Consider the following 22,416-nt stretch of genomic DNA (forward strand, 5'->3'; position numbering starts at 1 on the left):
AAGGTAAATGAAGCCTGAGCCTCAGCCACACTAGTGAGAATGTGGGAAGGCTGGAGGGTTATTTGGGAAACAGAATCCACAAGTTCTGATGACTGAAAGGGTGTGGGTGGGGGTGGAATTCAAGGACGGTTCCTAGATTTCTGGCTCAGGAAGATGCATGGAGATGGGACACACAAAATTATGGGATGGTGAGACTTGCTGGGGGTACGGGGCGTGACACTGGTAACAACAGAAAGGAAGAATTCGGTAGGTATCCCGCCGAGTGCGAGGCCGCCGACCAGAGCGTGGCCCTGGTGTTCAAAGGCAAGGCCTTCCTCTACATGCGGGATGGGGGGATACCAGCATCTGCATTGTGGCATAAAGCCTCAGGGAGAAATCAATGTAGAATAAAGAGAGCTCAGCTAAGGCCTGGGAGTACCGATACAAGAGCAAATTTTATGCGGGAGGGAGTGAAGAGCAGCGTCAGATGCTGAGGAAGGGAGAAGGCAGACGGAAGGGTGAGAGGCAGGCGGTGGCCAGTCTGAGAAAGGTCTAGAAGCCAAGAGAGAGGCTTGGCTTTGGAAAATAGGAAGTCATGTGGCACCCTGGGCTGGAGCATTTGCCCGGAGTGGGGAGTGTGGAAGGCGGATGACAGGGGCTGAGAAATAGGTTGGCAGACACTCTCCCAGGAAGCAAGAGCAGGGAAGGAAGGAGACAGACGGGGTGACAGCCAGAAGCAGCGCAGAGTCAAGAAGGGGTGTTGTTTGCTGTGTTTTTAAGATGAAAACAAAGTGTGTTTCTGGGCTGATGGAAAGGAAACAGAAGAGAGAGGGCTTGGAGAAATGGGGAGCGGAGTCTCCAATTAGCCCATCACAGCAGCAGCATTCCTGGGCAGCAGGGCACGGCACCCTCAGGGCGTTCAGCCCCATATTCAGCAGCGAGGTTCACGCAGCTGTTTCCTTTAGTGTCCACATTCTGTGATGTAGGAAACAAGGGTGTTTGAGAGAACGAGTGGGTAAAGCTGCCCCAGAGATGAGAATGGTCCCGAGATAGAGCCTGTGGTTCAGAGTGACATGGAGCCGGAGGCAGGATATGCCAGGACTAAGCTGAGTGGGAGAGGCCAACAAGAACCAGATCAAGAGAAAAGAGAGGAAGGAGGTTGGGTCAGATTACCTTCTAGGTTCAGGACTTCCCTGATGGTTAAGACTCTGTCTGCCGGTGCATGGGACGTGGGTTTGGGGACGGGAGGATTCCACATGCCGTGGGGCAGCTGTACGCCCCGTATGCCACAAACACTGAGCCTGTGTGCCCTAGAGCCCATGCTCTGCAACAAGAGAAGCTACCACAATGAACAGCCTGTGCTCTGCAACTGGAGAGCAGCCCCTGCTAATCGCAACCAGAGAAAGGCCATGGGCAGCAACAAAGACCCAGCGTAGCCAAAGATAAACAAAATCTACTAGCTACAGCCTTAAAAAAAAAAAAAAAAGGAAATGTGAGTTAAGAACAAGCTAATTTAGTTTAAAAAAAAACACTAGATTCAAAATCTGAGGCCTGGGGACATTGCGTGGGTCCAGACACACACAAATTTACCCTTGACCACCCCATATGACCCTAATCTCTACAGACTGATCATTTCTTTTTTCCCTTTTTTTTTACTAAGGTGTTAATGGCTAACAGTTCTCAGAATAACTGAATTTTTAATAATGCCTTCCAACTCAAAGATTCTAGCAATGCCAGGATCTTCTTGAAACACAGGCTGATCCAGAGCAGCTCTTCCATTGCTCTGCACTGAAAATTCCCACCACCCCCTTGCCCAGCCTCTCAGCAGTGCTTCGCCTGGGGAAATGTGCTGTATCTGGTGCAGCAACAGAAAACAGAAAGGAAACCCACACTGCGGCTCTGCTGCTCAGAAAGTGGCTTCCAGGGGGGATCAGTCGGACCTGGCCGCCACTTGGAGAGCATTCACTCATTCAGTCAGCACTGACTGAGCATCTGCCAGGCTCCAGGCACTGTCCTAGGTGCTGGGGACACAGCAGTGAATAAAGGAACACAAATCCTTGTCAGTGGGGCACAGCTTTATGTGGACACAAGGCAGGAAAGCTGCATGCTGAGAGTTGGGCAAACACAGACCTTTGCAGGCAGGACAGTGATGCTGCAATTCTAGGAAACTTCCTGGCAAAGCCTTGGGCCACACACTGGAAATCAGGGACCTCATGTTTCCCAAATTTATCTGATTATGAAGTCTTTTTCTCCCAGGGCACTCATTTAATAGTCCCTACCCCACTTCCTGAAACTCAAGAAACCCTTGACTAAAAGAATGATGCTTCCCCACCTCCCACAGAACTTCCTGTCTTAGCATCCCTATTTGCATAACTGGCCCTCTGCCTTGGTTTCCCTGAAGAGTCCCTGACAGCTCACAGGGACCCACAGACTTCCTAAAAGCCCCTGCACTGGGTTAAGGCCCCTCTCCCTGGCAGCTGGGTCTCCTCCAGCCAGAAACAAACCTGGACACCTTGGCCCCACCCTTGGGAGCTTCCTCTCCAGTGTGCCCTGACCCTGACCGCACCTGGCTGCCTGCCTTAGCCTACCTGCCCTGCCTCTGTCCTAAACTGAAGCTGCCTTCCACCAACAAGCCTCAGCACAATGGCATTTAGGTGTTTTGTGTCCGCTCTTCAAATCAGGAATAATAGGAGTTAGTACAGAAGGAAGTCAAGGATAAGACTCCCCTGAGTGTCCTGCTTTCTCACCTAACAAATCAGGGACTGGAGAAGGACATGGAGAATAAGGAGCTCAGAGCTGCCAGGCCCATCCTGCCAGCAGGCCTTCTGTCAAGGGCACTAAGCACTTTAGGAATGGAATGCAGGCCTGTGGGGCTAGGATCTTTCCCAGTCCCCTGGGGGGCCGCTGAAGCACAACAGCACTAATCTGGCTATGTCTGGGGTCCCTGCTCCATCAGGGCTCAGCTGAGAGGAAAGGAGTGGGGAGGGGAGGCAGGAAGTCCTTCCTCTGCTGATTCTTGGGCGAGGTCAAGGTCAGGATCATTGCAAAGGAGTGGATAGTTGAAGGCCCATCTCCTCTGGGTTCCACCTTCAGGCTGGGGAGCTGCGTGTTTTAGAGGTTCCTAGAAGCTGAAACTCCAATACTGTGGCCACCTCATGCGACGAGCTGACTCACTGGAAAAGAGTCTGATGCTGGGAAGGATTGGGAGCAGGAGGAGACGGGGACAACAGAGAATGAGATGGCTGGATGGCATCACCGACTCGATGGGCGTGAGTTTGAGTGAACTCCGGGAGTTGGTGATGGACAGGGAGGCCTGGTGTGCTGTGATTCATGGGGTCGCGGAGACTCAGACATGACTGAGTGACTGAACTGAACTGAACTGAACTGAGACAGATTTAATGTACATAATAATAGTAGGAACTTGTTAAAGATGCAGCTTCCACACCATGCTCCAAGGTACTCTGATTCAGAAGATCCGGGGAGGGCCTGAGAATCTACATTTGTAACTGAGCGACCTGGGCTTCCCTTCTGGCTCAGCAGAAAAAGGATCTGCCTGCAATGTAGGCGACTCAGGTTCAATCCCTGGAGCAGGTAGATCCTCTGAAGGAGGAAATGGCAACCCACTCCGGTATTCTTGACTGGAGAATTCCATGGACAGAGGAGCCTGCTGGGCTACAGTGCAGAGGGTTGCAGAGGGCTGGACACGACTGAGCACACACACATTCAGTCACTCATTCGTTTGACCTGGGCACAGCAACAGTTAAGCCTGTGGGCTCCTGAATCAGACTACTTTAAATCCAGGCTCTCTTCCTTCCTAGCTATAGGATCTTGGGCAGGAAACTTGATCTCCTTAAATCTGTTTTCTCAACTGCAAAATGATTGCTTTCTTTGAAGGGCCACGAGGTTTAGGGAGGGGAGCGTGCCTCTCTCAGCATCTCCCGAGTGCTCCTTAAGGGACCACTTCCAGCTTCCAGGATGGTGGTGCTGATGGACAGGATGATGACGCAAACTCAGCATCTCCCAGTCACAGCTTCCTGCCTCAAGCTTTAGTGCAGGCTGCTCCCTCTGCCTAGGACTTCCTACCTTCATATGGAAAGACAGTGAAAGTGGGACGTCTGCTTACTCTTGGAGAGCCTTCTCGTTCTCCTGGATGAAGCCTGTCCTGCCGCCCGTCCCCCTCCTATAGTCTCTTAGAGTTCTCTGGGCCTTTGGGAACATGTCACTGTCCTTGGGAAAGGCACTTGGTTGTAAATGCTATTTATATCCCTGACCCCTGGGCCAGGGCCACTACACTAAGGGCCCAGTGAATGTTCCAGTGACCCAGTCCACAGGTCCTAAGCAGATGGGAGCAGCTAAAGGCCTTGAAAATCCTCCTTGTTGACAGAGCTCCTGGGCCAAAGTCTGGCTAAAGGAAAGGCCATGGAGATGGCAGGTCCTAGGTGAGGAGGGGGTAGAGGCAACAAGGTCAAAGGTCAGGAAGAGGCTCAAACTGATGTTGAGGCTGGGAGTGTGGAGGAGGATGACTCTACAACGAGAGTGAACAGTCTTGGTGTCAGGAGAGAAACAGGGCTGGGAAAAAAGGAGGGAGCAGGAAAGGAAATGGGCACGAGATAACTGGAGAGTTTGGAAGAGGAGTCGGGAGGCAACAGAGGAGGCAGAATGACGAAAATGCGCAGGGGCACACATGACTTGGACAAGGCAGAATACGGGAACGTTGAAATGGCCTGCGATGGCATCCCCAGGCAGGTGGACGAACTATTCTTATTTTCTTTCTTGAAGAAAGCTGCGGGATGTTCTCACCGAGGCAGGATTAACAGAACTGTGATTCACAATCCACAATTTATTACACGGGCTTCGTGGACTTTGGACAGTTCTAGTAAATGTTTTATCCTCTCTGGGAAGGCAGGGAACAGGGTAGAAAAAGTGAGGAAGGCAGAGGACGCCCTCATCTCCTCCTTGCTGGCCACTCCCTGTAGGGCACCAAGACCCGCCTTGCCCAGCAGGGCCCTGGGACCAGACCCCAGCCTCGTCATCACCACCCTCCTTCAAGACCTGCGCCAGCCAGCCCAGCTGATAGAGCCACACCCCTGCTCCAGACCCCTCATTAGGTTAGCCAACCTCCATGTCACACTGAGCTTCTTCCAGACCTTGAACATGCCTCTCTTCCACCCAACTGAGAGCTTGTGCTAGTACGTTTCCATGCTGGAATCCGTTCCCCTTCTCTTCATTTGCTCTCTGCTCTCTATCCTGCAAGTCTCAGCCTAAACATCGCTTATTCTAGGAGCTTCCCTTACCCCTCGAGTCTGGATAGTTGCTCCTCCTTTTTGTGTGTGGCAAAATATATATAATATAAAAGTTACTATCTGAACCATCTTTAAAGGTACAGTTCAGGAGTGTTAAGGGCATTCATGTTGTGTGTAATCACCACCATCCATCTCCAGAATTATTCTCATCTTGCAAAACTGAAGCTCTGTTCATTGAACAATAACCGCCCCCATTCCCCTCAATCCCTGACGCCTCAGTTCCAGTGACCACCATTCTACTTTCTGTCTCTATGGATGTGACTTCTCTGGATACTTCATATTAACTGGAATCATACAGGATTTATTCTTTTGTGGCTGGATAATTCCCTGGTGGCTCAGCTGGTAAAGAATCCACCTGCAATGCGGGAGACCTGGGTTCGATCCCTGGGTTGGGAAGATTTCCTGGAGGAGTGCATGGCAACCCACTCCAGCATTCTCGCCTAGAAAATCTCTATGGACAGAGGAGCCTGGCGAGCTATAGTCCATGCAGTTGCAGAGTCGGATACGACTGAGGGACTAAGCACAATTTCACTTAACATAATGTCTTCAAGGCTCATCCGAGCTGCAGAATATAGAATCTCTTCTCTTAAGGCTGAGCAATACTCCACTGTATGCAGATGCCATGTTTTGTTTATCCATTCATCCGTTAACAGATACGGGTTGTCTCCACCTTTTGGGTATCGTGAGCAATGCTGCTACGAACACTGGAGAGCTGTCTCTGTTATGCTCCTTTATCTTTGAAACTTGTCCCTGCCCCCCAGTGCATTCAAAAGCTGAGGCCCAGCACAACTGCTTCATAAACACCCCTGAAGGACTGAGTGAAGCTTCACGTTCTCTAAGTGTGGAACACATCAAGTAATTAAAGTGTACTTTAACTGGCACCTTCCATAACACAGGGCCTTGAGCTAAGAGGAAGACCTCCTATAGGATTTGAGAGCCCAGTGTCGACAGGGAGACTCTAGGATTCCTCAAGCCCTCCATAAGAGCACCAGGATGGACCCAGGTGAGCCTGCAAGCCCACCCGGACACTTGGCTCATCAGTGCCCCCATATGTCCCAACTTCTGCCTTCCACAAAACACTGATGGATCTGACTACCTCAAAACGAAGCATCTCTGTCCAAAGAAAAATAACAGACAGATGATACACTGGGAGAAGTTATTTGGAATCTATAAAACTGACAAAGGGTAATATCTGGAATATAAAAGAAACTCCTGCAAATCAAACCCAAATGTTTTTAAATTAATACAGGAAGTAAAATTAAAAGAATAGGCAAAGAATATTACTAGGCAATTCACAAAAAGAGAAGCTCAAACAACTAACAAGCATTTAAGAGATATTCAAATTTGTCATAAAAGAAATGCAAAATACAACAGTGAGATGGCACTTTAAACTCATCAGAATGGCAAAAATCAGAAAGGTGGACAGTATTAAGTATTGGCGATGATATGGGAAGATATAGAAACTCTTGTGCACTCTTGGTGGAAGTGAGCCCTAGCTCAGCCATTCTGTAAAACATGACAGAACAGAGAAAATTAACGTGCTAACTCAGGGATCCCAATTCTCCACTTTGTATAGCCCAGAGTTATTCTCACACAGGGACCCAAGAGAGCATGTACAAGGATGTTCTTCAGAGCTGCAAGCGTAGCCGGGAGGAGCCACAGGCAAGCCAAGGCTCTATTCCCAGGGGAGTTGATACAGGAAATGTGATGGATGCACAACTCATAATGCAGTCAGGACTAGACACATACAAGGAGCAGGGCCAGATCTGTAAAATTACAGTACTAAGTAAATAAATCAAGAAACTGGATGAAATTTACAGTTCACTATATTTGTATAAATTTACATATGCACACAAAACAACCCTACATATTTTATAAGCATCCATGCATATTTCAAGATATATATATAATATATTGGGCTTTTCTTGTGGCTCAGCTGGTAAAGAATCCGCCTGCAATGCAGGAGACCTGCGTTCAATCCCTGGGTTGGGAAGATCCCCTGGAGAAGGGAAAAGCTACCCATTCCAGTATTCTGGCCTGGAGAATTCCTGGAGAAGTCCATGGGGTCGCAAAGAGTCAGACATGACTGAGCGACTTTCACTTTCACAAAATATATTAGAATTGGTACTGACAGAGGAAGGCAACAATAACCTTTGGATCAGGGATAAAGAAAGGAAAAATTTTTAAAAAATAAAACCAGACAGGAACCTTTCATAGACAGATGATCATAAAGTGTCATGGTCTGAGGGAAGGTCAATTCCATGTTATGCTCAAAAAAGAAAAAAGCAGGAAGCAAAACCCCCCACTGTTCCTTCCACATGACCAGGAAAACTATCCTTGTAAGCGTTTTTCCTCTTTCCGTGTTTCTGGGAACAAAGTGTCACAGGAGATATGAGTCCCAGTGGCTGTCGAACACAGGGAATTTTTCTTGCTAGAATTAAAAGGCCTCGGGGTAAATCTTGTCCCTTGGATGGATGTGCTAGTGAAACAGAAGCCCTAGCAGTCACCTCTCCCAGACTGAGCTCAGGAAAGCTGCCCCAAGTGGGTGGGTGGGTTGGGAGGAGACTGCGGTAGATTATCTGAGGAGCAGTGGATGGGAATTCCTGTCTTCTCTTTCAATTTCTCAGGATCAGGGCCAGGAAACTGAGCGAGTCTACCCTTCCTCACCCACTGCTCCTACCCCCTGATGCACAGCCAGGCAGGGCACCTGCAGAGACAGGGAGACGCACATCCCTGGGAAGGCAAGCCAACCTGGCCCCTCAGTAGGATCTCCCACTGGGTGAGGGTTACACTAGTGACCTGTTCAAAAACCTCTGGATCTTTCTTGTTTCATTGATTAAATAGCTTCCAAGTCCAGCATTGCATAGACACAGTGGGTATTAATATCCGCCTTTTACAGGCAAGGAAATCAGGCCTAAGAAGGAGAAGTGAGATGTAGAGGAATAACCAAAGCTGAAAATCTCGTTTCCTGACTCTTAGGCCAAGTTTCAAGAAGCATATCAAATCTAAATATACCAGAACATCTTCCTCCCACCTATGAACCTCCCACAGGTCATCACTTCCAGGACTTCACAAATGACCAGGCCAGAAGAACAGGGCCACACAGGTCCCCGGGAGGAGAGAGGCCATCCTTGAGGTGGCAGTTTTCATGCTAGGAATATTCTGTTTTATTTTTTAACTTTTATTTTATATTACAGTATAGTTGATTAATGATGTGTTAGTTACAGGTTTACAACAAAGGGATTCAGTTATCCACAGACATGTATCTATTCTTTTCCAAGTTCTTTTCTAGGTTATTATGGAATACTGAGCACAGTTCCCTGTGCTATACAATAGGTCCTTGTTGGTCATGGATTGAAAGTAAATCATTAAACTTTCACCTCCTTTTTGTTGCTGAGCAATGATTCCCAGGTGGCTCAATGGTTAAAAAAAAAAAAAAAAAAATCCGCCTGCCAAGGCAGGAGATGCAGAGGACGCAGGTCGATCCCTGGGTCGGGAAGATCCCCCGAAGTAGGAAATGGCAGCCCACTCCAGTATTCTTGCCTGGAAAATTTCCTGCACAGAGGAGCCTGGCGGGCTACAGCCCATGGGATCACAAGGAGTCGGACACAGCTGAGCATGCAAGCACACAATGCGCCAGAAGCCCACTCAGCATCAACAAGCCTCAGCCCACCTCCGAGCCTCTCTCCACCCTTGACGCCCACCGCTGACGTGGCGGTGCAGAAGTGCTGAGGGTTAGGAGGGGGTAAGGCTCAAGCGGGAATGCAGAGTCAGGTAGCAACCCACACACAAACCTCCTGGGGCCTGAGGCGACTCTACCACACCAGCTCATCTCAGAAAGGACCATCAATCATTCCACACAAAATGCCTGCGCATCCTCTGATAATTCACTTGTATCTCAAATGGTCTAACTTTCAAAGTCTCTGCTTTCTCTCTTTCAAGTTACAACTGTCACACTTGCTTTCTTTCAATCAATAAATAGATGTACCTACTTAATAATGGACCTTATTCTATTTTCTATTTGAAAGCCAAGAAGATGGACACATAATTTTTTGAGGTTTCTAGATTATAACTGCACTTAATTGAGTATAAATGAGACATGGGCAGGGAGCAAGGCTATTTGTGCCGTAATATGAACCCTTATTTTCTGCTCCAGACCACACGGAAGATTCTCAAATAAGTTTCTGGTGCTGTCAGTAATTTAACTACACATACATTATTTTTAGCATCATAAGAGTTCCTTATAGCAATGATTTTCAAGGATAAAATTGACATCCCCTAAGAGATCAATTCGGTTTTAAAATTTTCCAACAATAAGAAACAAATAGGGAGAAAGTGAAAGACAGTTTCTGGGGGCGGGGGGAGAGGGGGAAGACCTCTCAAAAGAAGACATCAGAGAGGTGACCTCCTACAGCCCCTAGAATTTTGCTTTCTGTGGGTACAACCATCCCACTAGCTCTGTGGTGAGCACAGTACCCTTCTCTGATGCTGGGTTTGACATGAGCTGCACTGGGGCTCCTGCCACGTGCTAGCACATTTCTCTGATAGGGTTCATGGTGGTGGCTACAGAGGATCCCCAATTTCTCCCTGAAGAATGACCCCCTAATCGTAGACAGTGGGGTCAGCACCCTTTGAGGACCTACACCAAGGTGGAACCAAGGGCTAGTGGGGACTTTCTATCTGCTGGAAACATCAGGGTTCAGGCATGTGAGGACCTGAGGAGCTTGGGAAGGAAGATGAAGATGCTACAGTCATGGGGAGCAGGCTGGTTGTTTCTGGTCCCCTCCTTAATTTCCCATTTCCTCACAACGCCCACCCAGCTGGCTATATAATCCCGCTACATCTCCCAGTGCTCCCTACCAATTCACCCAAGCCCAGCCGCTCCAATTCATCCTAGCTCCTCAGCTCCCTCACCCCACCACTCACATTCACTCCACTCTACCACATTTCGATTGACCCACTACACCCCGACCCAGCTCCACCATCCCACCTGATCCCATCCCATCCTAGTCCCTTCTGATTCAACCTTTCCCACTCCTCTCTGTCCTGCCCTCACCCACTCAGTCCCACTTCATCAACCATCATATTTTACTCAATCTTATTCCATTTCATTCCACCACCCATCCCAGTCCATCCCAATGCTTTCACTCTATCCCATCCCAACACATCCCAGTTTACTCCTGATCCTACCACAATGCACTCCTTCCTACTTCACCTCAGCCCATCTCAAATCCTCCTGTTTCTTCAATCCCACCCCATCATATTCCATTCCATCTACTCCTCTCCCATCTCCCGCTTGGCCAAAGTTCTCATTTCTTAACGTACACAGGGCATAACCATTCTTCATGTCACGTGAAACTACGTGAGAAAAGCCAAAGGACCCTGGAGATCTAAAAGTTAAGTGTATGTTGGAAGAGAGGAGGGGGAAAAGATACAGGATCTTATTCTTATTTTTTTCAAACAACTTCCAAAATGCCTACTCTATTGACAGGGAATCAAAATCATGCTCTAAAAAGAGTATGTAATTCTTATTATGTCTTGAATTGGTACAGGCAAAAAAAAAAAGCATCTCATCTTTAAAGGTGGGGTATGAAAAGGGAGTTGAGCTCCCGAGCCCAGAAAGGAAATAAGTATGAGCCTCATGTTTCCTTTAACTTACAAGAACCAGGGAAGAGCTTTAAGAAACACACCATCATTTTCTAGTTCAGAATTCCCCACACTGCATAGCCTACCATTTGCTTTCTGTGGGCCCAAGGGGAAGCCAAATTCTATTCGAAGTCACTGAATCCTGAGACAGTGTCTCTGTAGGGCAGAAACTCTGAGATAACCCTGCTTTGCAGGCTCACCCAGATGATCCCTGCTGCCATGGAAAATCTCTGTAGCAGGCAGAGAAGAGAGACTGGGGAGCCGTACCCCAGGGTAGTTGAGAAACCACTGCCAGTGCTGCAGATATTAAGAGATGCAGGTTCATTCCTGGCTGGGAAGATGCCCTGGAGGAGAGCATGGCAACCCACTTCAGTACTGTTGACTGGAGAATCCCCATGGACAGAAAAGCCTGGTGGACTGCAGTCCATGGGGTCACAAAGAGTCGGACAGGGCTGAAGCAACAGCACACACACCACGGAGTGAAACCAAAGGAAGGCAATGTCAGTGATGTTCTCGACCTCTAGGAGGAGCTAGAGAGCCTTCCCTTCTCAGCCCCCTGGGGGTGGCAAAGAGTCAGACGCCACTCAGCGGCTGAGCACGATACAGCGCGGGAAGAGATACGACGACCTGGGCCGATGGGTGGGCGAGAAGGCCAGGTTCTAACGCACGTGCTTTCAGGGAGAGGAACAAGAAGAAAGACTCTTGCTGATGCATCTAATGGCGTCTGAGAGTGGTATAGGATCAGACCTGTTTCTCACAATTCTAAGAGGCGGTGCAGAAAGCAAAAAGACAGTAGCAGCAGCAGCAGAGGCCATGGCAGCCTCTAACATATAAAACACTGAATGCTAACCACAGGTCCCGCACTGTGACAGATGCTTTCCATGAATTAAAAGGATGAGTCTTAGAGTCAGGTAGCTCTGAGGTTCAATCTTGTTTCCTCTCCTATCTGCGCTATAACCTTGGCCAAATTGCTTAATTTCTGAGTCTCAGTCTCTTCAAATATGATATTATAGCGCCTGAATTGTTGTGAGAATTGAATAGTAATGTCTGTAAAGCACTTAGCCAGCACTCAGTAAAAGAGAGTTATTATTAGTAATATGCAGAAGGACCTAGCACTGTCCCCCACACACGGACACACCTTCAGTGCTTCCCACTCCTCCAAGCCGCTTGCCTTGGAAAAGTCAGAGAGAAAGAGAGAAACCTGGGCTCCAGCGAGTCTGCCTCTGATCCTTTCAGCAAATGTTGACTGCGTGTCTGCTCTGTGCTGTGTGTTCACAGAGCCTTAGGGAATAAAGGTGGACACTGTCTCATTAAACAGGAAATTCCAATATGTCCTGATGAGTTTTACGATACGAAGGGTTTTACAAGCTGGGGAGTTGTGAGAGCTCACAGCAGAGTTCAGTTGAGAGGGACTGAACTCTGGGGCTAGAAGCAAATCAAGGATGACTTTGCGGTCATCCCCAAGGAGCTGTGAGGGAGATGGACGGACCATAGCTGCTTAAGAGGCTGGAAGTTTGGGATCCAGGCCTCAAGTGCCAAAGCAGCACAGCTTCACTGATGCACAAACCCCAAGGGAAAGGCAGGACAGGAACAGGCCACCCGTGCGGAAGGCTTCCCGGGCTGTGGCTCTTCTCCTTAGACCTCAGACAACAGTGTGGTTGCCAGTGAAGGGTTCCGGATCAGGCAGCCCTATGTTCAATTCCTGGTTGACTGGTTATGTGCGTAAGTTATGTGTCCTCTCTGAACCTATTTCTTCATGGATAATAGGGGGAGAATGATATTGTCAGCCTCACTGGGTTTCTCTGAGGGTCGAGTTAATACACCCAAGTGCTTGGGTTGCCATCAGGACTCAGTGGACACCAGCTGTTAGTGTCACTGCCCTGGGTACCCAGACAGTTTTCTGAGCAGGGTGAGTGGAGGAGAATACACAGACTTCCTAGCAGAGTTTTTTGCCCTCAGTGTTCTTGTTCCAAGCCCATCTTCCACTCCATGGGCACAATCGATATGTATGTGCTGAGTCTGTTTCATCTCTGGTTTTTCTAATCCTTTCCAAAATGCAGTGATGACTTGCCCTTTTGCAGGTGGGCAGCCTGAACCTTGGGGAGGTCTGAAGATCAGCTACTTGTCTAGCAAGGAACATGTGGCTCTGCTGAGCCCTCAGAGTCCCTTAATCCTGCTGGCATGACAATGATGATAAAACAGAGGCAGGTGTTGTCACTGAAGCCACCTGCTGGACTCTTCTAGACACACCCAAACCTTGCAGCGTCCAAGTTCCTGCAATCCAGCTCTCTAATGCTGTTCCACATCACCTTAAACAATGCTCACCTTGAACAAAGCTACACTGTCACCAGCCTAAGATATGGTCAACTCTCTCTGCTGTGGTCAGCTTATTGTTTAAAACCATAAACCCACAGCTTAATCACAAATGGAAATTCAAACCCATACATCATTGCCTTTCCTGGGCGGGGTGGGCAGGGTGTATGCTCAGGGCATGTCCTTGTGTTGGTTCTAGAACCTAAGGAGCTATCTTATCAATCTGTGACATTGGTTCTGGGGGGAAAGCAACTGGAGAACAGGTCTTTGTCAGCTCATCACCTCTGCAAACCAGCTGGCTTCTTTGATCCCTAAAACTCTTGATTTAGCCTTATCAGTCCCTAGAAAACTGTCCACAAAATAAATATTTTTAAAAATCATCAGCCAATTTAACAACCATCTATCAAGCACCAGTTCTATGCCAGGTCCTGAGCTGGGTGCTGGGGATGCCAGGAGAAATAAAACACTGGCCCTGCCCTCAGGGAGCTCACAGTTCCACATGAGATGCAGATAAATAACTACTTTGAATACGATTCCATGGTATGGTCAGAGCTCCAGTTTTTAAGAGGCAAAGCAGGAAGAATTCTTCTAAGTTGATGCTTGATTTCTTTCAAAGCAATGAAGTGGTTAGCATGGGAAAAATCAGAACTTTGTAGTCATGGCTCATATTTACGGTTTAACATTGCCTTTATTTTAAATTACTTCTTAAGGAAATGGGAAGCATAACAGTCTTTTCAGTGCTCAGAGCTGCTTAATCCGGAGAAAAGTAGCTAGGTTTGAGAACAGTTGAGAGAATGAAACCGACAGAATGGGATGGTCACCTGATAAGGATGGGTTTGAGGATAATCCTAAGGTTCCTGGCTGGGTAACTGGGAGGCTACAGGTACCAGCAGCCTCCGTGGGGGATACTGGAGGTTGGGTGCGGAGCTAATGAGTTTCCTTTGGAAGAGAAACATCCAGGTGAAGATGTCCAAGAGTCAGCCGGATATGCAGGCTGTCTAGATCCAGAGCTTCCGTGGGCTCGGAAGCCAACAGACATATATCGGGAGAAGCATCTTGGCAGGGGAAATCCGTCTGGAAGCTTCAGAGTGTGGCAGAGGAAGAAATGGGCCTGGATGAGCTCACCCAGGGAGGAGTGAGAGGAAATGAGGAAAAGCATAAGAAATGGAACACCACAGGAAGCCAGATTTTCAGGAGGGGCATAAGTGCTACTATTAGAAACTGGGAAGGAACAGCCAAGAGGTAGGAGAAAAATCAGCCAAGCACGGTGTCCCAGAAGCCCAAGGAAGAGAAATTTTCAAAGGAGTAAGCCAAAGTGCTCATGGTCACAGAGAGGTAAAGGCAGAGAAAGGAAGAGTCGACGGGTTTGGCAATTGGGTGGCCATTGGTGATCTCTTCCAGAGAAATCCAGTCCTGGGGACAGAAGCCAGACAGCAGGGAGTGAACAGTGGCACAGAACGTGAGCTCAAGACCGCGTCTAAGAGAGTTGACTTGTAAATCAGAAAGAAAGATGGGACGGGAGCTGAAAGGTCAACAGGACCAAGAAGTCAGGTTGTCCTGTTTTATGTTAAATAGTTCAGGGGAAACAAAAGGCGGGACAGTGACTGATCTATTATAAGGAGAGAGAGGGTAAGGGCTGGAGGGTCTCTAGGGAGGCTGGGGGCGGGGAAAGTGTGAAGGCACGGCTGAAAGGGTCAGGGTCCAAGTTAAAGGCAGATAAGGAGGTTCCCCCCTTTCAAATCTCATTTTATCCAGTCATCACTGGGCCAAGGAAGGGAGATAGCCCAGTCCTGAGCGTCTTTTAAAGTCAACAGTGTGAAGAGAACACAAAATAAATGTGCTTCCCTCTAATGTGCCAAATCCTGCCATCATTTGTCACCGAGTCCGTTTCCAAATCTCTGCTGCTCGCAAGGCCAACAGCACATCTAAATGCGGGAAGGGAAGAAATGCTTTTGGAAGCAGGGGAAGCCAGAGCAGGCCGGCAAGAAAGCAAGCATCCCCTCCCCCAAGCCATTCAACACCCCCACCCCCAACTTCTCTGGCGACCCAAGAGCTGCACGCCAACAGTTCTCCAGGACAGCCCAAGAGTGCAAGCTCCGGTGAGTTGGCCTTTTTCTTTCCCTGGGGGCATGGCATGCCCAAAGGTTAGGGACAAATCTAGCCCGAAAAACAGTTGGATCTTATGAAGGGTCATCTCAGGTCTGCCAAGCCAGAGCCGGGGCTGCACCTGGACACACGTCTGAGAGGCCTGACAGCCAGGTAGTAGCCCAGCCACAGCCCCACCGCTCATGTGGCAAGTCTGGGTGACCAGCGGCGTCGTTGTGAACCGCGCAGCCACCCAGTGGGTGTGGGTGTGCACGAGGGCTGAGCTCCTAGGCGCGCGCGCCACGGGCGCCCCTCTCTGGGTGTCGGCGGCTATGACTCTTCGGAGAAACTGACAAAGTCCGGTCAAGTAGGGATGGGAGAGCTAGGGCTGGCTCGGGGCGCCCTTCCTCACCAGCAGCCCTAGCATTCCGTGCTAAGGAGATGGCGACACGGTCTGCGGGCACCGGCTCACCAGATGCTGGAGACCAGCGTGGACCAGAGAGCTCCCCGGGGAAGGGTCGCACTTTCCAAAAGGGGAGAAGAATCTGGAGGTTCGGATGGCCGAAGCCAAGCTTTCAAAGGTTCAATCAGTGGTTAGTAAAATAAATAGAAAACCAACACGACTCCAGGCCGGAGGCGCCCTCAGTCGAAGCCTGGGCAGCAGGTGTTACGGGTTTCCTCCTCCCCCCACCACCCCCACCATGGGTGTCAGCCTCCTGGCTAAATGAAAATGCGGCCCCAGGCATCGCCGGTTGGACCCGTCCCCACCCGGGGACACAGAACTTTCTAGGCTGTGGCTAGAGCTGAGCCTCAGAGGGGAGCAGGGGGGAAAAGTGGGATGGCATTAGTCGAGGCCAGTGATCGCCACTGGGGACTGGGTTCTCTCGAAGGTCCGCTTGCCTTCCCGGTCCGCAAGCCTCAGCCAGATATCGGCGAAGTTCCCAGACTCGCCGCGCCCGCCAGGTCGGTCCCCCTCCCCGACTCGGTCGCCAGGAGCAGGTCCCGCCGCCCGCGCCGCCGCTGCCGCAGCCCCGGCCCTGGGCTGCAGCAGGGCGCGGGAAAGGGCACTTTGGCGCGGAGTGGGAACCGCGGGGAAGGTGGCGGCGCGGAGCCTGGTGGCGACACTCCCTCCCCCGCCCCTGGGCACAGCCCCCGCCCCCGCTGGCCCGTCTCTCAGCACCCTCCAGCCCCCACCTGAGTCCTCCGGCTCGGCGAGCTCGGGACCCCCGCCCACCTGACCCCCCGCTCCCAGCGCAGGGCGCCGAGGAAGGGGGACACTTGGGGAAGGGGGGAGGCGGCCGCAGTCTCCGGGCGGCTTCGGCGGGGGCGCGGGCTTCCGTGGCGAGAAAATGGGCGGGGGCAGGGAAGGGCAGACCCTGCAGACGCGCGAATGGGGAGGGGGCGCGCCGTTCCTCTCCAGCCCCCCAGGACGGGTGTGCCAACCAGGATCGGGAGGCGGGGAGGGCTCCAGGAAAGTTTATCGGGGAAAAGCCTGGCGCCTTGGGGGCTGGGAGGCTGAAGAAACTGAAGCCACGGTCCGGGTGCCCCGCAACGCCGGGCGGGGATTTCTGTCTCCCAAGGCCCCCCACACCGGCCGGATCCGGTCAAGTTGCGGCTGGGCTTGGGGGTAACACGGAGGGTGAGGGTAGCGCGGAGGACCGCCGAGGATGGGGGCGAACGGTGGGAGACCGAGGCGAGGCTGAGCAGGAGGGTGGGCGTTGAGCGGGGCGGGGGGTTAAGAGGGAGGGCGGAGGAAGGGACAGGGACCGTGTCGGGGATGGCTGGGCTCAGGGCTCGGGTGGGGCGCGTGGCCGGACTTACCCGCGGCGGCCGAGGCGCTGAGCAGCCCCCAGCCCAGCAGCAGCAGCAGAGGCGGCGGCGTCAGCGGCGGCGGCGGCTGGCAGCCCCAGCGGCTCCCGGCGCCCGGCACGAGCGCCGAAATCCCGGCTTCGGCGCGAGCCCTCCCCGCGGGGCAGCCGCATCGCCCCAGCTCTCGTCCCCGCGAGCGCGGCATGGCGCGGCCGGCAGCGCCGAGGGAGAGGCTCCGCTCGCCGCCGAGGAGAAAGGAGGTCAGGAGAGCTCTGGAGCTTTTTTTTCTGCTCGGAAAAATTCCCGGTACGAGGGAGCCCTGAGCTTCTGCGGCTGGAATGAACCAAGTGTCCGCCCGGCCGGGGAGAGGCGCGCTGCGCTCTCGGAAATGACTCGCTCCAATCCCGCTTCGCGGGGTTCGCGCCGGGGGGCGGGGGGGTGAATTATCCCCGGATTAATCACTCCGGAGCCGCTTCTCCACCGCTCCAAACGCTGGGGGTGGAGGCGCAGCAAAGGAGAAAATATTGGGGGGTGGGTGTTCCTCTTCAGCGCCACCTCCACCTCCAGACAAACCACAAATTACATCTAAAGGGTTGTTTATTCCTGTTTGTTTTACAATTGACCAGTTTCTTTTAAGTTCAGTTCTCTCGTCTCCATTTATAAGATCACCCATTAATACACCCCCCATATACACACGCGCGCACACACACCGTGACACTGACACACAGGCACTCACACACTGGCGCGCGCGCGCGCGCACACACACACACACACACACGCCTCTTCCACGTTTGGAAATTAGAATACTGTCTGGGAAAAGGTAACCAAAGAAGGACGCAGTTCCCCAAGTCACAGCTCTTACGAGCTGATCTTGGGTGGCGGCTTTGAACTTGAAATCTGGGGCGAGGGGCGATGTCTAGCAGCCCCATTGGCAACAGCCTGCTACCCCATCCCAGGAGAAGGGTGTGTGTGAATAGACCCAGGATTAAGAATTGGGGGGTGGGTGGGGCGGTGGGGGGGGGGACCCGTGGGTTCGGCTCCCTACGGTCTTTCCCCTACCCTAAGGCAAAAATCTCGGGCTGGAGGGAAGACTGAGTTTGTCCGCTGGGGTGGGGGCGGAGGTGAGGGGGTGCAGGTGAGCTTGGTAGAAAGAAGGTTCAAGAGTTACTTGTACAATTTATCCTCAAATTAAACAACAGGACCCAGCTGCTTCTCGTTCTTACCCTCCCCCTCCCAGCCTTGGCCCCAGACCAGACGAGTTTCTCCCAATGGCGTGAGCCCCTCCCCACCTGCTCTCCGCCGCCGCGGCCGCCAGGCCCCAAGGGCTCAGCGCCGGTCCCCACCCCATCCCCCACCCCCACTCGGTCGCCGGATCCGTCTCGTCTCTCCGAGGCTCCTCCGTCAGTCACGATGGCTCCTTTGCTGTCTACGCCAAACTCTCAATGCAAGGGAACAGACGCTGGTGGCTTGGGGGCGGGGGACCGGGAAGGGCTGAGCCTGGGGAGGAGGCCCCCGCCGGCGCGCCGGGTGGAAAGGCACTAGCTGCTAAGCACCCACCTCCTCTGCCCGAGGCCGCCGGGAGAGGCTGCGCTAGCTCCAGGGGGTGGCTAGCCTAAGCTCTAGCATTTGCGAGCCCGGGGGTCCGTAGCCGGGGGTCCGTGGGAGTTTCCCGGGAAAGACCGTGGAAAGGACTTTGGGGCTGACGAGCCGAGTGGGGAAAGCGGCCGGCAGGGCCGGAGGAGTGGATGCTGGCCCTTGTCCCCCAGGCGAAACTTGCTCCCCAGAGCCACGACCTCCCAGCTCCCTCGATGCCTGGCTCCCTCCTCCACCCTGCGCCGTTCCGGCTTCCAGTATGAGCTCATCCCGCAGCTGGGGAGCCAGCCCCCGGGGCCCCGGTCCGGTGAGCGTCCTGAGAATCGCCGGGCCCCTTCCCCACCCCTCAAGCGCGCTGGCTTTCTCGCCCCTCCCGACGCCGCCTCGCTGGGTGCCAAGAACCGACCGAACTCCACAGTGAAAGGCCTGCTTTATGTCCCGGGAGCGGCGGGGGGGGCTTGTCGCTTCCCATTGTCCAGGCCCAGCCCCCAAAAGAGAGGGCTCAACTCAACCAGCCGAGCCTTGGCCTTCCAGCCTGCGCTAGCGCCGGAGAGAAGGGAGGGACTGGCTGGGCCCTAAGTGGGGGTGCCGTTGGTGGGCTCTTCCCTGGGGTGGGGCGGGGGAGGGGGGTGGCCCTGGCTCCTAAAGTTGGGCCTTCTCCTCTCCTGCGGGAGGAGTCCGCTTCCAAAAAAAAAAAAATAGGAGCTGGCAGAATCCACCCAGCATCCCGCAGCTGGTCAGGAGAGAGTCTGGGCTGTTCTACAATTCTGGGGCTCCAGGCCAGTAGGCTTCCCCCACCCCCTTTTCAGCCCCAGAACTCTGCTGCAACCCACAGCTGATGTTTACCCCAGAAGCCTCCTTGGCAACGGGACACTTGTCATCCTCGCTGGGGGCAGGAGCACCCTTTTAATCCCTGACACCCGCCCAGCTACCAACTTCCTCTACCATTCCTCCCTCTCCCTGATCTATCTGCGTCCACACACATTTCCTGCGGCCTCCTGAGCTCTGGGCCCTGTGCCAGCCTGTGCTGTGGGCAATGCAGAGATGCACAGTGTGTGGTCCTGCCTGGGAAGGTGTGGGGCAGAGATGGAAACCCCACCAGCCCATATAGTGGGAGCAGTGCTGATCGCCAGGACCGAAAAGTCACGTTCCAGGTTACAGATAGTAACAAAGGCTCATCAAGACAATAAGCTTTTCTTGGACTTAAGGGATCGTAAGGCTAATTTAAGGAGGGAAGTAGGATTTGGGCTGAACCCCGAGGCCTGGATAGAGACTTAGAGAAGGTAAAGATTGATTTCCTCAACAGATAGTAATCGCACGTCATTCCACGCCAGACACCGTGCTGTACACACCAGAGCGAACTGTCCCGGGCTTGATGAAGGCAGGTGATACATAAACAATTATATACAAAGTTACTAATTAAAGAGGCTATTTAAAAAAGGTCATAGTTTCCGTGAACAAGAATACACAGGGTATAACTTAATAGATGGAGAAGTTGATGGCACCCCACTCCAGGACTCTTGCCTGGAAAATCCCATGGACGGAGGAGCCTGGTAGGCTGCAGTCCATGGGTCGCTGAGAGTCGGACACGACTGAGCGACTTCACTTTCACTTTTCACTTTCACGCATTGGAGAAGGAAATGGCAACCCACTCCAGTGTTCTTGCCTGGAGAATCCCAGGGACGGCGGAGCCTGGTGGGCTGTGTCTATGGGGCCGCACAGAGTCGGACACGACTGAAGCAACTTAGCAGCAGCAGCAGCAACCTTAATAGACAGATGGTCCAGGAAGGCCTCTCTGAGGTGGTGACCTTCAAGATGGGATTGGAAATTAGGCAAAATAGCCATGCAAAGAGTTGGGACGTGGAAAGGCAAGGCCCTGAACAGGGAGGGGAACCGGGGAAGGGGGCTGGGTCTGGGTCAAGGTGAAGAACAGGGACTCCTGTTATTCAGAGATGAGGGGAGGATGAAGCCAGAACCAGATCCTGCAGAGTGTTACAGAGGAGACTGGAGTTCAGTCTTAAGTGGGGGGAGCACAGTGTGAATTTGTTTGCTAGGGCTGCTGCCATCATAAAGTACTGCACACAGTGTGAACGAAACAACAGAAATGTATTGTCTCAAAGTTCTGGAGGCTAGAAGTCAGAGCTCAAGGTGTTGGCAAGCTTGGCTTCTTCTGAATCCTCTCTCCTCAGCTCTTAGACGGCTGTCTTTCCCCTCCATCTTTATACTGTCTTCCCGCTGTACATGTGTGTGCATGCTAAGTCGCTTCAGTCGTGTCTAACCCTGTCCGACTCCTTGAACTGGAGCTCGCAAGGCTCCTCCATGGGACTTTGCAGGCAAGAATACTGAACAGGGTTGCCATGCCCTCTTCCAGGGGATCTTCCCGACCCAGGGATCGAACCCACACCTCTTATGTCTCCTGCATTGGCAGGCAGATTCTTTACCACTAGCACCACCTGGGAAGCCCCAAGGAAGCCCTCTGTACATGTCTATGTCCAAATTTCTTCTTCTTACAAAGACAGCAGTCATACTGGGTTAGGCCCCGCCTTATAGATTTAGTTTTAACTTAATTACCTCTTTAAAGCCCTGTCTCCGAATAGAGTCACATTCTGAGGCCCTGGGGGTTACAGTTTCGACATAGGAAGGGACACAGTTCAGTACATCACAGGAGGGGAGGACTTTTCAGGTGGAGGAAAAGAGAAAAGGAATGCAAAACAGTCAGAAAATATATTTAAAGAGAGGTTCATTAGGTTGCATGGACTGCTTTATCAAGAAGGAGTCTGCAAAGGTGGAGGGCTCTGAAGACCAAAGATGGGGACCCTGGGAACATTTGCAGTCCAAGGGAGAGGCAGGGGTCTAAGAGGTGATAAGAGATGGAGTCCAAGAGATAACTCCTTCTAGCCTAGGAGAATGTGGCTCTTAGCCCAGCCACCAGGGCCGGCTCCCTGCCGACCCCTTCCAGTCTCTCCAGGAGCCAGAGGCAGTCGTGGGTCAGGGTCTCTCCACAACATCAGGTTGCACAAAAAAAGCCCAATGTGTGTGGTGACTTGTCAAGATAAGTGTCATTCCCAAATAAGACCAGAGTTTGTTTCAGAAAGAAAACAAGGCCCGGTGCTCTGGAGAACTCAGCCTGACTCAAGTATAGCGGCTGCACCCTTGATGGCCTGCAAGTTTCATTCTGACCTAAGAAGAAGATAAAAGACCCTTCTGAAGCCGAGAGACAGAAAACGAGCAGACAAATGGAGGTCGTAGTAATGAAGGCAGAAACGGAGGCCAAGGGGGAGGCAGGATGGCAGAGATGGGCTGCAGAGCCAAGACCAGCTCAGAGGAAAAGTCTGGGGTCTGAGTGGAGGGTGGGGATTTTTCAATGAGTAACACACTCACACAGAAGCTAGTATTTCCCAAGAGTAAAGCTGTCACCGTAGAGATGACAGCTTCCCAAGGAGAGGTGACAGGGTTCAGGAAGAAAGAGCCCAGAACAAACTTGGGGGAGACCGTGGGCCCCTTGCAACTAGGAGGGAAATGTGAAAAGGTCCCATAGTCTGGGCCATTCCTCCAGTTCTAGCAAATGCTGGGGCCACCGAATTTTGGCATTTCTCTCAGAAAATCCACAGTGAAACAAAGAAAGGGACAGAACTTGAGTTAGTGGCAAAAGAAGTCCAAGTTCCCTCTGCTTGTCAGAGGCCATAAT

At 51.9% G+C, this 22,416-nt stretch overlaps 1 protein-coding gene across 1 annotated transcript in view; it reads right to left on the reverse strand.

The window, feature by feature from the left end:
- The window catches only part of CSMD2 (CUB and Sushi multiple domains 2), a 695,284-nt gene extending 677,944 nt beyond the window's left edge, over positions 1-17,340 (reverse strand). The window contains exon 1 of the mRNA XM_088835123.1: positions 17,148-17,340. Coding sequence (XP_088691249.1) covers positions 17,148-17,340 — 193 coding nt within the window. The remainder of the gene's footprint in view (positions 1-17,147) is intronic.
- Positions 17,341-22,416: the final 5,076 nt, after the last annotated feature.

Source organism: Moschus berezovskii, chromosome 4 (assembly GCF_049115385.1).
Source record: "Moschus berezovskii isolate FMDL1 chromosome 4, NW_MosBer_1.0, whole genome shotgun sequence".
Classification (NCBI taxonomy): Eukaryota; Metazoa; Chordata; class Mammalia; order Artiodactyla; family Moschidae; genus Moschus; species Moschus berezovskii.